Source organism: Phocoena phocoena, chromosome 20 (assembly GCF_963924675.1).
Source record: "Phocoena phocoena chromosome 20, mPhoPho1.1, whole genome shotgun sequence".
Classification (NCBI taxonomy): domain Eukaryota; kingdom Metazoa; phylum Chordata; class Mammalia; order Artiodactyla; family Phocoenidae; genus Phocoena; species Phocoena phocoena.
Window position 1 is genome coordinate 3832408 of NC_089238.1, and position 15674 is coordinate 3848081.

The 15674-nt window shown below is 47.2% G+C and overlaps 2 protein-coding genes across 2 annotated transcripts in view; both read left to right on the forward strand.

The window, feature by feature from the left end:
* Nucleotides 1-15674, forward strand: part of NLRP12 (NLR family pyrin domain containing 12) — a 726895-nt gene that overhangs the window by 300220 nt on the left and 411001 nt on the right.
* Nucleotides 485-3587, forward strand: LOC136141466 (leukocyte immunoglobulin-like receptor subfamily A member 6). Its single transcript, XM_065899644.1, has 8 exons — nt 485-518; nt 678-713; nt 897-1181; nt 1313-1615; nt 1843-2139; nt 2402-2704; nt 3251-3289; nt 3442-3587. Exons 1-8 carry the CDS (start codon nt 485-487, stop codon nt 3585-3587), a joined length of 1443 nt encoding a protein of 480 aa, XP_065755716.1.

The window sequence follows — 15674 nt, forward strand, 5'->3', positions numbered from 1 at the left end:
GTTTCCTTCCTTATTTCCCCGAACTTCTCCTCTGTGCTCATTGCCACACTGACCTCCACGGAGCTGTAGGCAGATGTTAAACGTGTGTCTCTGCTGACCTGAGCTCTGCGGTGCAGCAGGAACCTGCAACCTCCCTGAAGCATCGCCAGGGCCAGGGTGACCCCTGTCCATGGTGAGGACCCCACAGGGACCTGCCGATGGACCGGCTGAGGACGAAGGAGACCCAACGGGGAGGCTCTGAGAGGGAAAGACGTGCTCGGGTCACCCTCACCTGGAAGGGGCGTCTCAGGAAGACACCGGGTCTGTCATGGGAATGACAGCCAGGCTCCTGGGGAGGGGCACTTCCCCTTCCTGTGGGGCTGCTGACGTGACAGTCCCGTAACGGGGAGGACCAGCCTCCCAGTGGACACACCCTCGGGTCTCCGTCCTGAGGGCACCGTGGTCTCCTCCATCTGCACCGCCTGGACCACAGGGACGAGACGCCATGACCCCCAGACTCACGGCCCTGCTCTGCCTCGGTGAGATGGAGGAGGGGGAGGGGAAGCCCCAGCCAGGGAGGGACCCCTCCCCACAGCCAGGCTGCTCTGTCAGGACACCCCAGGACTCAGGAGGCTCACGGGTAGGAGAGGCGCTGCTCAGGATTCAGGGCGAGCCTCTCACAGGGGTCTCTCTTCCAGGGCTGAGTGTGGGCCTGAGGACCCAGGAGCAGGCAGGTGAGTCTGTCCCCAGGTGTCCCACCTCCCTCCTGATCATGGGGACAAGGGGCTACCCCCAGGCAGTGGGGTGGGGAACAGCAGTTTTGAGCTGAAGGAAGGGGAGTCTGGGAGGTTGGGGGCTGAGAGCTGGGGACCTGGGGGTGAAGATGTCTTGTGACGCAACCTCTGATGTCCTTCCAGGCACCCTCCCCAAACCCACCATCTGGGCTGAGCCAGGCTCTGTGATCCCCTGGGGGAGCCCCGTGACCATCTGGTGTCAGGGGACCCTGGAGATCTGGGATTTCTATCTGAATAAAGAGGGAAGCTCAGCTCCCTGGTACAGACAGCCCTCACTGGAGCCTGGGGACAAGGGCAAGTTCTCCATCTCATATATGAGAAACTCCTACGCAGGGAGATATTACTGTTACTATCACAGCCCCACTGGCTGGTCAGAGCGCAGTGACCCCCTGGAGCTGGTGGTGACAGGTGAGAGGACACTCGGGGGTCCCAGCCTCAGGCTCTGCCCTCAGGAAGGGGGTCTGCTCTCAGGGGTGTGTCCCTCTCACAGCCCAGCCCGTTTGAGCTCCCATTTCAGAAGCTCCCTCCTTCTCTCCTAGAGGCCCACAGCAAACCCACCCTCTCAGCCCTGCCGAGCCCTGTGGTCACCTCGGGAGGGAACGTGACCCTCCAGTGTGGCTCATGGAAGGGACTGGACAGGTTCATTCTGACTAAGGAAGGAGAACCCAAGTCCTCCTGGACCCTGGATGCACAGCGAGACCCCCATGGGAGGACCCAGGCCCTGCTCCCCGTGGGTCACGTGACCCCCAGCCACAGGTGGATGTTCAGATGCCACGGCTTTTACAGGGACACCCCCCAGGTGTGGTCGGCCCCCAGTGACCTCCTGGAGCTCCTGGTCCCAGGTGAGGAGGTCCCACCCTGGCCTCATGCACTTTTTGAGGCACGAGACAGATTATTAGATGCTTTTCTCCCAGGATTGTCCCAGATGAGAGGGTGGGGTGAGGGGGGAGCAGGGCGCACAGGACAGAGACACAGAGTGTGAGCGACAGTGAGGCCTGCGGACCAGGATGGGAGAAGGGGCTTCATGGAAGGAACCAGCCCCTACAGCCCAGGGCTGGTCTTCCCCCAGGTGTGTCTGGGAAGCCCTCCCTCCTGACCCCGCAGGGCCCTGTCGTGGCCTCTGGACAGAGCCTGACCCTCCAGTGTCGCTCTGACGTCGGCTATGACAGATTCGCTCTGTCCCAGGAGGGGAGACAGGCCCTCCCCCAGCGCCCTGGCCGGCTGCCCCAGGCTGGGCTCTCTCAGGCCGACTTCCCCCTGGGCCCGGTGACCAACACCCTCGCGGGCCGGTACAGATGCTACGGTGGACACAACCTCTCCTCCGAGTGGTCGGCCCCCAGTGACCCCCTGGACATCCTGGTGGCAGGTGAGGAGCCAGCGGGTCAGTCAGGGACCCAGACTCTGCACAGGCCCTGCTGGGGGAGCCCCAGCTGGTGATGCTGGGACCAGGCGTGAGGGGTCCCCAGGGAGGGAGGGAGAGAGACAGAGAGAGACGGGGGTGGGCAGGGAGAGGGAGAGACTCGGAGAAAACAGAGACAGACAGAGATGAGGGGCCTCAGGGAGGCCCTGCTGAGTCGCAGTTAGGAACCAGGGGGCGGGCAGCCCCTCACCCCCCTTCCTCTCTCTAGGGTGGTTCCCTGACACGCCCTCCCTCTCGGTGCAGCCGGGCCCCGTGGTGGCCTCAGGAGAGAACGTGACCCTGCTGTGTCAGTCAGGGAGCACAAAGGAAACTTTCCTTCTGTCCAAGGAGGGGGCAGCCCGGCCCCCACTGCGTCTTAGATCAAGGTACCAAGGTGGGCATTTCCAGGCCGAATTCTCCATGAGTCCCGTGACCTCAGCCCACAATGGGACCTACAGGTGCTACGGCTCACTCAGCAGTCACCCCTACCTGCTGTCACACGCCAGTGCCCCCCTGGAGCTCGCGGTCTCAGGTGAGGGACCCTGACCCTGTCCTTTCTGACTCAGTCAGCTCAGGGCTCTGTCCCCAGAAATGTCTGAGGTAGTAATGAATGAGGGGACACAGTGGGCCTCCAGAGAGGAGAACATTCAATGGCTCCTGACTCCAAAGTCTCATCACTGGATCCTGGGTCCTCAGCTGTTGAATCAGTGGGAACTCCCAGAAGTAGGAGAATAAGATTATAGGGTTCAATCTCAGACTGAACACAGAACACACAGCACTCAATTATTTCTGTCTTAAGAGACCACTTGTCTCACTAATCCTGAGCACCGGGGGCACAGCCAACTCTGTTCCAAAGCGATTCAAAAGCAGGTTCTGAATTCAAAGAACACATGGAGGCTGAGAGAATCCAATGAGGAGAGCAGAGGGAACCTGGCATATTAGAGGCAGGGTTCATTAAGGAACCGTGTAGAAGCTGTACTATGAGAATGGGAGGCTTTGAGGACACAGAACCCAGGAGAAGGGCTCGTGTCTCCCCAACTCCTCACTCACACCCTCACTTTACGATTCTCATGAGCAGGTGACACCATCCACCCGCCACAAATCAAGTCAGACACCAGCAATGATTAGTAAAAGAAATCCTCAGTTATGGGGCTGGGCTCCGAGTTTCTGTCCTGTCGAGGACAGAACAAAAGGAACCAGTACCCTGGGTGGACATCCAGGATTCAGGAGTGACTGGGATCTGCTCTGACCTTGTGATCTCTTGTCCAGAATTCCTACCCTCACACCCGCAAGACTACACAGTGGAGAACCTCATCCGGATGGGCATGGCCGGCTCAGTCCTGCTGGGCCTCGGGATTCTGCTCTTTCAGGCTCAACACGGCCACGGAGGAGCCCAAGATGCAGCCAGGAGCTGAACACAAGAGGGGACCGTGCACCGTCCCGAGTGGTGGAGCCCTGTCATGACCTTATGTGCCCAGGAGGTTCTGGAAGAGAATCTGCAGCACGTGTTGTGTGAACTGTCTGACCAGGGAGGGAGAGACATGGTGTGGGTGCAGGAGAAAGCCTGGGAGTCCCTGTGGAGGACTGGGCCTCGGATAACCATGGTGCCTTCCCACCCCACCAGTGATGACTCTCCCTGACTGCCCCGTCCCCTCTCACCCCTGTGACCTGAGGCACATCCCACACGGCAGGTCTGTGTCCACACGTTACACACCTTCATGCTCTGGCCCACTTTCATGTAATATATTTGTTTTTTTTTAATTTCCACATTGGCTGCTGTGTGCTATTGACCTCCATCCCTTCAGTCAGAAACAGAATGTCGTTTAAGTAACTGAATAAATGGGTCAACTTGGGGTCCTGTTTCGAACAGATAAATCCAAAACTCTTCCCTAAAAGTCTCTCTGGACCCCTCAAGCCCTTCTCTCCTCGTCAGATGACACCTGGTATAGTTTCTCCAGAAACACCATTAGTGTGAAGGAACACCGTGGCGTTTGAAGTGACAGTCAGCTGCTGTGCTGGTAAACGGGCTTAGGAATTTATCATTTTGTAAAAAGCCCAGATGTATGGCATTTGTCTCTTTCTTCAGTGTAAATCCTCTCTTCGGGCTTCCCTGGTGGCTCAGTGGCTGAGAGTCCGCCTGCTGATGCAGGGGACACGGGTTCGTGCCCCGGTCCGGGAAGATCCCACATGCCGCACAGCGGCTGGGCCCGTGAGCCATGGCCGCTGAGCCTGCGCGTCCGGAGCCTGTGCTCCACAATGGGAGAGGCCGCAACAGTGAGGCCTGTATACCGCAAAAAAAAAAAAAAATACTCTCTTCGTGGCCAACCTCATGGTACGCGTATGAATGCGCTAAAGCAGAGTGGGGAAGTAATGCGTAGAATTGTCCTTCCCAAAGAACTGAGCCTGATCCAGCTGGAGCACAGCTCGGTGATGACCCCGATACACAAAGATGTGTCCTTTACATAAAGCATCACGAGTAGATCATTTCAACTTCAGCTTTATGCCCTGGTCTCCATGAAATTATCCTAGTCCTAGGCCTTTGCATCCTAGTCCGTCCCCATGAGAGGCAAAAGAGAAAACAATGGAAATACCAGCTGTGGGAGAAAACACTGAGCACTTTAAGTCCCAATACATTACTGGCAGGTGTACTAACTGCCTCAGTCAATCTGGGGAGTAAATAAGAATTATCGGTTAAAAGGAGACACACAGCTCTGACCCACAGTTACATAACTTAGGGAAAAGGTGTACATAACCATGGGTATACATTCAGGAGAACTGTGACAGAGGGCTCGTTCATATTAGACAAAATCATAGAAACAAATCTCACCGAAAATGAATGGATTCTTATACATATGCAACCGAATTTTATGAGACAGAAAAATACACAAAGTTAAACGGCTACAATAATACAGATCAATTTTCAAGCCTGATGGTCAGTAAGTAAAGGAAAACTATAAGAGTGTACTTCATTACATCAAATTCAAAAGCGGACAATGTGGGACCCAACTAAACAAAATAAGAATCTAAAGAGGAAAAATAACAATTGATACCAGAGAAATACAAAAAATCATGAGAATACTATAAACAATGCTTTGCTAACAAACTGGACAACCTAGAAGAAATGGACACGTTTTAGGAACATACAGCCCACCAAAACTGAATCGAGAAGAAATAGTTAACTTTGAATAGACTGATCACTACGACTGAAATAGAATCTGGCATGGACATATCTACACTACCAAATGTAACACAGAGAGCTAGTGGGAAGCAGCCGCATAGCACAGGGAGATCAGCTCGGTGCTCTGTGACCGCCTGGAGGGGTGGGATAGGGAGGGTGGGAGGGAGACGCAAGAGGGAGGAGATATGGGGATATATGTATATGCATAGCTGATTCACTTTGTTATAAAGCAGAAACTAACACACCATTATAAAGCAATTATACTCCAATAAAGATGTTAAAACAACAAAAAGAAAAACCTCCCTGCAAACAAACATCCAGGACTGGAAGACCTCATGAGAGAATTCCGCCAAACGTAAAAAGAAGATCTTACACTGAGCCTTCTCAAACACTTCCAAAATACTGAAGAGGAGGAAACAGTCCCAAAGGCATTGTCTGAAGCCACAATCACCCTGATACCCAAAACCAGACAAAGACACTGGCAAAAAAGAAAATTACAGACCAATATTTCTGATGAATATAGATGCAAAAACGCTTAACAAAATATTAGCAAACCAAATCCAACAACACATAAAAAGAATCATACACCATGATCAAGTTGGATTCATGGCAGGGTCACAAGGATGGTTCAACATACACAGATCAATCAGTGTGATACAACGTATCAACAAAAGAAAAGACAAAACCCATTCCGCACTAGGAACTCCAGCTGGAAGAGCCAGGTGCGAGGCCTCTGCACGTGGCCCCCTGTGAGCAAGTGAAACCAGACTAAACACAAAGGAAAAAGAAAAAGCCATCGCAGAGCCGTGACTGTTTTCAAGGCTACTGTTTTTCTCTGTGAAACACACTGCCTTTGGGGCAAAACAAGGAAGAAGCTGGTGATTCTCACATGCAGCACAGGAGAGCCACTGCAGGCCAGCCTCCCCAACTCTGACGGCACTCCAGCCGTGTGGCTGACAGGGTCTTGGTGCTCCAGCCGGGTGTCAGGCCTGAGCCTCTGAGGTGGGAGAGCTGAGTTCAGAGACCACCAGAGACCTCCTGGCCCCATGAAATATCAATCGGTGAGAGCTCTCCAAGAGATCTCCGTCTCCACGCTAAGACACAGCTCCACTCAACGACCAGCAAGCTACAGTGCTGGACACCCCATGCCAAACAACTAGCAAGACAGGAACACAACCTCACCCATTAGCAGAGAGGCTGCCTAACATCATACTAAGCTCACAGACGCCCCAGAACACACCACCAGACATGGTCCTGCCCACCAGGAAGACAAGATCCAGCCTCATCCACCAGAACACAGGCACCAGTCCCCTCTACCAGGAAGCCTACACAACCCACTTACCAACCTTACCCACTGGGGGCAGACACCAAAACCAATGGGAACTATGAACCTTCAGCCTGCAAAAAGGAGACCCCAAACACAGTAAGTTAAGCAAAATGAGAACACAGAGAAATACACAGCAGATGAAAGAGCAAGGTAAAAACCCACCAGACCAAACAAATGAAGAGGAAATAGGCAGTCTACCTGAAAAAGAATTCAGAGTAATGATAGTCAAGATGATCCAAATCTTGGAAATAGAATGGAGAAAATACAAGAAACGTTTAACAAGGATCTAGAAGAACTAAAAAGCAAACAAACAATGATAAACAACACAATAAATGAAATTTAAAATTCTCTAGAAGGAATCAATAGCAGAATAACTGAGGCAGAAGAATGGATAACTGACCTGGAAAATAAAATAGTGGAAATAACTACTGCAGAGCAGAATAAAGAAAAAAGAATGAAAAGAATTGAGGACAGTCTCAGAGACCTCTGGGACAACATTAAATGTACCAACATTCAAATTATAGGAATCCCAGTAGAAGAAGCGAAAAAGAAAGGGACTGAGAAAATATGTGAAGAGATTATAGTTGAAAACTTCCCTAATATGGGAAAGGAAATAGTCAATCAAGTCCAGGAAGCACAGAGAGTCCCATACAGGATAAATCCAAGGAGAATCATGCCAAGACACGTATTTTTCAAACTATCAAAAATTAAATACAAGGAAAAATACTAAAAGCAGCAATGGAAAAGCAACAAATAACATACAAGGGAATCCCCATAAGGTGAACAGCTGATCTTTCAGCAGAAACTCTGCAGGCCAGAAGGGAGTGGCAGGACATATTTAAAGTGATGAAAGGGAAAAACTTACAACCAAGATTACTCTACCCAGCAAGGATCTCATTCAGATTCAACAGAGAAATTAAAACCTTTACAGACAAGCAAAAGCTAAGAGAATTCAGCACCACCAAACCAGCTTCACAACAAATGCTAAAGGAACTTTTATAGGCAGGAAACACAAGAGAAGGAAAAGACCTATAATAACAAACCCAAAACAATTTAGAAAATGGTAATAGGAACATACATATTGAAAATTACCTTAAATGTAAATGGATTAAATGCTCCAACCAAAAGACACAGACTGGCTGAATGGATACAAAAACAAGACCCATATATGCTGTCTACAAGAGACCCACTTCAGACCTAGGGACACATACAGATGAAAGTGAGGGGATGGAAAAAGATATTCCATGAAAATGGAAATCAAAAGAAAGCTGGAGTAGCAATTCTCATATCAGACAAAACAGACTCTAAAACAAAGACTATTACAAGAGACAAAGAAGGACACTACATAATGATCAACGGATCAATCCAAGAAGAAGATATAACAATTATAAATACTTATGCACCCAACACAGGAGCACCTCAATACATAAGGCAAATATTAACAGCCATAAAAGGGGAAAGCGACAATAACACAATAATAGCAGGGGACTTTAACACCCCACTGTTGCCAACGGACAGATCAACCAAAATGAAAATAAATAAGGAAACACAAGCTTTAAATGATACATTAAACAAGATGGACTTAATTGATATTTATAGGACATTCCATCCAAAAACAACAGAATACACTTTCTTCTCAAGTGCTCATGGAACATTCTCCAGGATAGATCATATCTTGGGTCACAAATCAAGCCTTGGTAAATTTAAGAAAACTGAAATTGTATCAAGTATCTTTTCCGACCACAACGCTATGAGACTAGAATTAGAAATGAAAAGGAGAAGTAACAACTGACACCACAGAAATACAAAGGATCATGAGAGATTACTACAAGCAACTCCATGCCAATAAAATGGACAACCTGGAAGAAATGGACAATTTCTTATAAAAGCACAACCTTCCGAGACTGAACCAGGAAGAGACAGAAAATATAAACAGATCAATCACAGGCATTGAAATTGAAACTGTGATTTAAAATCTTCCAATAAACAAAAGCCCAGGACCAGATGGATTCAAAGGCAAATTCTATCAAGCATTTAGAGAAGACCCAACACCTATCCTTCTCAAACTCTTCCAAAATATAGCAGAGGGAGGAACAATCCCAAACTCATTCTATGAGGCCACCATAACCCTGATGTTACAAAAAAAGAAAACTACAGACCAATATCATTGATGAACATAGATGCAAAAATCCTCAACAAAATACTAGTAAACAGAATCCAACAGCACATTTAAAGGATCATTCACCACGATCAAGTGGGGTTTATCCCAGGAATGCAAGGATTCTTCAATATACGCAAATCAATCAATATGATATACGATATTAACAAATTGAAGGATAAACACCATATGATAAACTCAATAAATACAGAAAAAGCTTCTGACAAAATTCAGCACCCATTTATGATAAAAACTCTCCAGAAAGTAGCCATAGAGGGAACTTACCTCAACATAAGAAAGGCCATATATGACAAACCCACAGCCAACATCATTCTCAATGATGAAAACCTGAAATCATTTCCACTAAAATCAGGAACGAGACAAGGCTGCCCGCTCTCACCACTATTATTCAACATAGTTTTGGAAGTTTTAGCCACAGCAATCAGAGAAGAAAAAGAAATAAAACAAATCCAAATCGGAAAAGAAGTAAATCTGTCACTGTTTGCAGATGACATGATAATACACATACAGAATCCTACAGATGCTACCAGAAAACTACTAGAGCTAATCAATGAATTTGGTAAAGTAGCAGGATACAAAATTAATGCACAGAAATCTCTTGCATTCCTATATACTAATGATGAAACATCTGAAAGAGAAATTAAGGAAACATTCCCATTTACCATTACAACAAAAAGAATAAAATACCTGAGAGGGAACCTACCTAAGGAGACAAAAGACCTGTATGCAGACAACTATAAGACACTGATGAAATAGATTAAAGATGATACAAACAGATGGACAGATATACCATATTCTTGGATTGGAAGAATCAACATTGGTAATGACTATACTACCCAAAGCAATCGACAGGTTCAATGCAATCCCTATCAAACTACCAATGGCATTTTCCACAGAACTAGAACAAAAAATTTCACAATTTGCATGAAAAACAAAAGACACGGAATATCCAAAGCAGTCTTGAGAAAGAAAAACAGAGCTGGAGGAATCAGACTCCTTGACTTCAGACTATACTACAAAGCTACAGTAATCAAGACAGGATGGTACTGGCACAAAAACAGAAATAGAGATCAATGGAACAGGATAGAAAGCCCAGAGATAAACCCACACACATATGGTCACCTTATCTTTGATAAAGGAGGCAAGAATATACAATGGAGAAAAGACAGCCTCTTCAATAAGCGGTGCTGGGAAAACTGGACAGCTACATATAAAAGAATGAAATTAGAACACTTCCTAACACCATACACAAAAATAAACTCAGAATGGATTAAAGTCCTAAATGTAAGGCCAGACACTATAAAACTCTTAGAGGAAAACACAGGCAGAACACTCTATGACATAAATCACAGCAAGATCCTTTTTGACCCACCTCCTAGAGAAATGGAAATAAAAACAAAAATTAACAAATGGAACCTAGTGAAACTTAAAAGCTTTTGCACAGCAAAGGAAACCATAAACAAGACCAAAAGACAACCCTCAGAATGGGAGAAAATATTTGCAAATGAAGCAACTGACAAAGGATTAATCTCCAAAATATATAAGCAGCTCATGCAGCTCAATATCAAAAAAACAAACAATCCAATCCAAAAAAGGGCAGAAGACCTAAATAGACATTTCTCCAAAGAAGATATACAGGTTGCCAACAAACACAGGAAAGGATGCTCAACATCACTAATCATTAGAGGAATGTAAATGAAAACTACAATGACGTATCACCTCACACCAGTCACAATGGCCATCATCAAAAAATCTACAAACAATAAATGCTGGAGAGGGTGTGGGGAAAAGGGAACCCTCTCGCACTGTTGGTGGGAATGTAAATTGATACAGCCACTATGGAGAACAGTATGGAAGTTCCTTAAAAAACTAAAAGTAGAACTACCATATGACCCAGCAATCCCACTACTGGGCATATACCCTGAGAAAACCGTAATTCAAAAAGAGTCATGGGGCTTCCCTGGTGGCGCAGTGGTTGAGAGTCCGCCTGCCGATGCAGGGGACGCGGGTTCGTACCCCGGTCTGGGAGGATCCCACATGCCGCGGAGCGGCTGGGCCCGTGAGTCATGGCCGCTGAGCCTACGCGTCCGGAGCCTGTGCTCCGCAACGGGAGAGGCCCACGTACGGCAAAAAAAAAAAAAAAAAAAAAAAAAAAGAGTCATGTACCACAATGTTCACTGCAGCACTACTTACAATAGCCAGGACATGGAAGCAACCTAAGTGTCCATCGACAAATGAGTGGATAAAGAAGATGTGGCACATATATACAATGGAATATTACTCAGCTATAAAAAGAAACGAAATTGAGTTATTTGTAGTGACGTAGATGGACCTAGAGTGAAGTACAGAGTGAAGTAAGTCAGAAAGAGAAAAACAAATACCATATGCTAACACATATATATGGAATCTAAAAACAAAAAAGGTTCTGAAGAACCTAGGGGCAGGACAGGAATAAAGACGCAGACATAGAGAATGGACTTGAGGACACAGGGAGGGGGTAGGGTAAGCTGAGACTAAGCGAGAGGGTGGCATTGACATATATACACTACCAAATGTAAAATAGATAGCTAGTGGGAAGCAGCCTCATAGCACAGGGAGATCAGCTCAGTGCTTTGTGACCACACAGAGGGCCGAGATAGGGAGGGTGGGAGGGAGACGCAAGAGGGAGGGGATATGGGGATATACGTATACACATAGCTGATTCACTTTGTTATACAGCAGCAACTAACACAACAATGTAAAGCAATTATACTCCAGTAAAGATGTTTAAAAAAAACACACACAAAACCACATGATCATCTCAACAGATGCGGAAAAAGCATTTCATAAAATTCAACACCCATTCATGATAAACACTCACCAAAGTGAGTACAAAGGGGACATATCTCAACATAATAAAAGCTATGTATGATAAACCCACAGCCAACATAATACTCAATGGTGAAAAGCTGAAAGCCTTCCAGCTAAATTGTGGAACAAGACAAGGATGCCCACTCTCACCACTTCTGTCCAACATAGTATGGCAAGTCCTAGCCACAGCAATCAGACAAGGAAAAAGAAAAAGGTATTCAAATTGGAAGCAAAGAGGTAAAACTGTCATTGCATGCAGACGGCATGATACTCCATACAGAAAACCCTAAAGACTCCACACAACAACTATTAGAACTGATAAGTTAATTCAGCAAGGTAGCAGGATGCAAGATTGACACAGAGACATCTGTTGCTTTTCATTACACTAACAGTGAAATATCAGAAAAAAATGTAAAAAATCAGTCTCTTAAAATTGCATCAAAAATAAAATACCTAGGAGTAAACCTGATGAAGGAGATGAAAGACATATACTTTGAGAACTGTAAAACATTGATAAAGGAAACTGAAGATAATTCAAAGAAATGGAAAGCTATCCCATGCTCTCAGATTGGAATAATTGATACAGGTAAAATGGTCATACTACCCAAAGCAATCTACAGATTTAACACAATACCTATCAAATTACCCATGACATTTTTCACAGAACTAGAACAAATAATCCTAAAATTTATATGGAACCACAAAAGACCCAGAATTGCAAAAACAATCCTGAGGAAAAAGAACAAACCTGGGGGCATAACCCTCCCAGACTTCAGACAATACCACAAAGCTACAGTAATCAAAAGAGAATGATATTGGCACAAAAACAGACCCAAGGATCAATGGAACAGATGTGAGAGCCCAGAAATAAACCCATACACCTATGGTCAATTTTAGTATTCGACAAAGGAGGCAAGAATATACAATGGAGAAAAGACAGTCTCTTCAACAAGTGGTGCTAGGCAAACCGGACAGCTGCGTGTAAAAGGATGAAATTAGAACATTCTCTAACACCATACACACAAAAAAATTCAAAATCAATTAAAGACCTAAATGTAAGACCAGATACTATAAAACTCCTAGGGAAAAACATAGGCACAATACTCTTTGACATAAATCACAGCAATATTTTTTTGGATCTGTCTCTTTAGAGTAATGGAAATAAAAAATATATATAAACAAATGGGGTCTAATTAAACTTAAAAGCTTTTGCCCAGCAAAGGAGACTGTAAACGAAATGAAAAGACGGCCTACTCACTGAGAGAAGTATCTGCAAACGATGGGACCAACAAGGGATTAATTTCCAAAATATACAAACAGCTCATGGAGCTGAATATCAAAAAAACAAACTACCAAGTTAAAAATGGACAGAAGACCTAAACAGACATTTCTCCAAGAAGACATACAGGTGGCCAACAGGTACATGAAAAGACGGTCTACATCACTAATTATTAGAGAGATGCAAACCAAAACCACAGTGAGGTTATCACCTCTACCGGTCAGAATGGCCATCATCAAAAAGTCTACCAATAATAAATGCTGGAGAATGTGTGGCGAAAAGGGAACCCTCCTACACTGTTGGTGGGAATATAAATTGGTGCAGCCACTATGGAGAACAGTATGGAGGTCTTTTAAAAAACTAAAAATAGGGCTTCCCTGGTGGTGCAGTGGTTAAGAATCTGCCTGCCAATGCAGGGGACACGGGACTGAGCACGGGTCCGGGAAGATCCCACAGGCCGCGAAGCAACTAAGCCCATGAGCCACAACTACTGAAGCCCGCGCGCCTAGAGCCCGAGCTGCGCCACAAGAGAAGCCACCGCAATGAGAAGCCCGCGCACCGCAACGAAGAGTAGCCCCGCTCGCCGCAGCTAGAGAAAGTCCGCAGGGAGCGACGAAGACCCAACGTAGCCATAAATAAATAAATAAATTTATTTAAAAAAAAAAAAAAAAAAGAGTTACTGTCTGGGGGACAAGAGGTGGGGAGGAGCAGAAACGACTCAGAGGTCTGGATGGAGAGGAATGACCAGAAGGTGCTGCTGTGGATAGAAACAAGGAAGTCAGAGAGAGGAAGGGTTTGCGAGAAACAAAACCGCGTTCCCGGTGCAGGAGGCAGGTGGTGGTTCCTCTGTGTGTCAGTTGACAGGATTAGAAATATCTCCCCGAGCCTCCTTCTCCCCTGGGGTCATCCGTTCTGTGACAGCCCCACCGGCTCCGCTAGACAAGCAAGGCAGACAGTGGAGGAGCCCTCAGTGCTTCACCCGCTTCCACCTCACATACAATGAACCCATCCAACAGCCCTGGCCCGAAGCCCCGCGAATCCATGACCCTGGTCCAGCACCACAGTCAAGCTCGGCGGCAGACTCAGGAGGACTGGTTGGTGCAACCCAGCACCTCCTTCCTGGCTCTTCCACCCCAGGGCCTCACTCTCAGCTGAGGAATTTGATTCTCACGGCCCCAACCTGATCTACTGCAGGACCCTCCCCTAAAAATAATTCTCCCGGGGTCTCCACCTGCCTTCAAGTAAATTCCAAGTATCTCCAGATGACATTCCCCGAGGCTGACGATCAGAAGGGGCTGACCTCTCAGGACCAGCGAAGCTAACTCCTACCTCAAAGCAAGCTCATCCCAGTTAAGCACCTCCCCTCCCCAGAGGCACACCTGAGTTCTCACCACACTTGTGTCTTCTCAAGGGGTCATCTTTGAGCCGATTATGAAAACCACAAACCCCTTTCCAAACCACCTAGAAGTCTTCCTGATTCATCCCACTCAACTGCGGATGTATTTTGTTGTAGGATTTGTGGAAGGGTTACATAAGAAAACCTCATAAACCACTTAGAAACTGACCCACTAATCACCTAGTGGTCAAATGGTGCTGGAGCTCTATCACTGTTTATTGCCATCACAGTCCTCCCACAGTCCAATCCCTGCGGAGCGGCGACCATCTCAGCACAGCTGTGTGTTCATACCTTCCTTTCCGGAAAACTACCCTCTTGTCTTAAGGATAAAATCCAGGCACACTTGCAGGGTGCACTAGACCCTGTAGGACCAGGGCCCAGCATCCCCTGAACTCCAGTGCTCAGAACAGCTCCCCCTCTTCCCGGCCCAGGGTGCCGGCCCCTCACCACTCCTGTGCTAACCTCCATCAGCTTGGGTCTCTCCTTCTCCAGAAAGTCCCCGCACTCCCATCACAAGGTTGCTGGGCTTCCACCTGTCACTGGGCCTCACTGTTTTCCTCCTTCTGTACAACTGAACAAAACTAGACCCAAATTATTTATTGTCTAAATATGTATTGTCTGGTGTCATCATCAGAGCTCCATGAGTCCAGGGAAAGAATCGGTCACCGTCACCGATGAATCTCATGTCTGGATATAGTAACCGCTCAATAAACGTTGGAAGGAAGGAACAAATTTTGCATTTCCAGCATCTCAGGAAAGGGAAGGGACTTCTCCAAGGTCACACAGGTTCTAGGAAAAGCAAAATCAGAACTGGAACCAAGCAGTGCGCTGGGCGGTGCCACGCATGTGTCTCTTGCTTCCACAGTGTTTGGACTGAACAGACCCAAGGGCGCCCCTTCCTCCAGACTCTGACCACCCTCCAAGCTTTTTTCCAGTCACAGCCTTGGAATCACCCACTCAGCTCTCCTCGCCCTCCGGGACCAGCCAACACCATTTTCTGAGCTTAGCTCCTTACTGCCGACCAAGCATGAGCTCCCAGATTCGTCACGATTACTCCGCCAGGTGGAGGCCGCAGTCACCCACCTGGTAACGTGCATCTGCCGCTCTCCCACACCTACCTGTCTCTGCGCTTCTCTTCCGACCCGACGCAGCAGCTCGCGAGGGCCAGAGACATCGTTTCGCGAACTGGCCGAGGAGAAGCCGGACGGCCCGAGCTCACTGGAAAAGGCAAAAGCAGCGCCGTGGCCGCGCCCTCTTCCAGGACGTGCCGAAGCCGTCCCAGGAGCCGTGGGG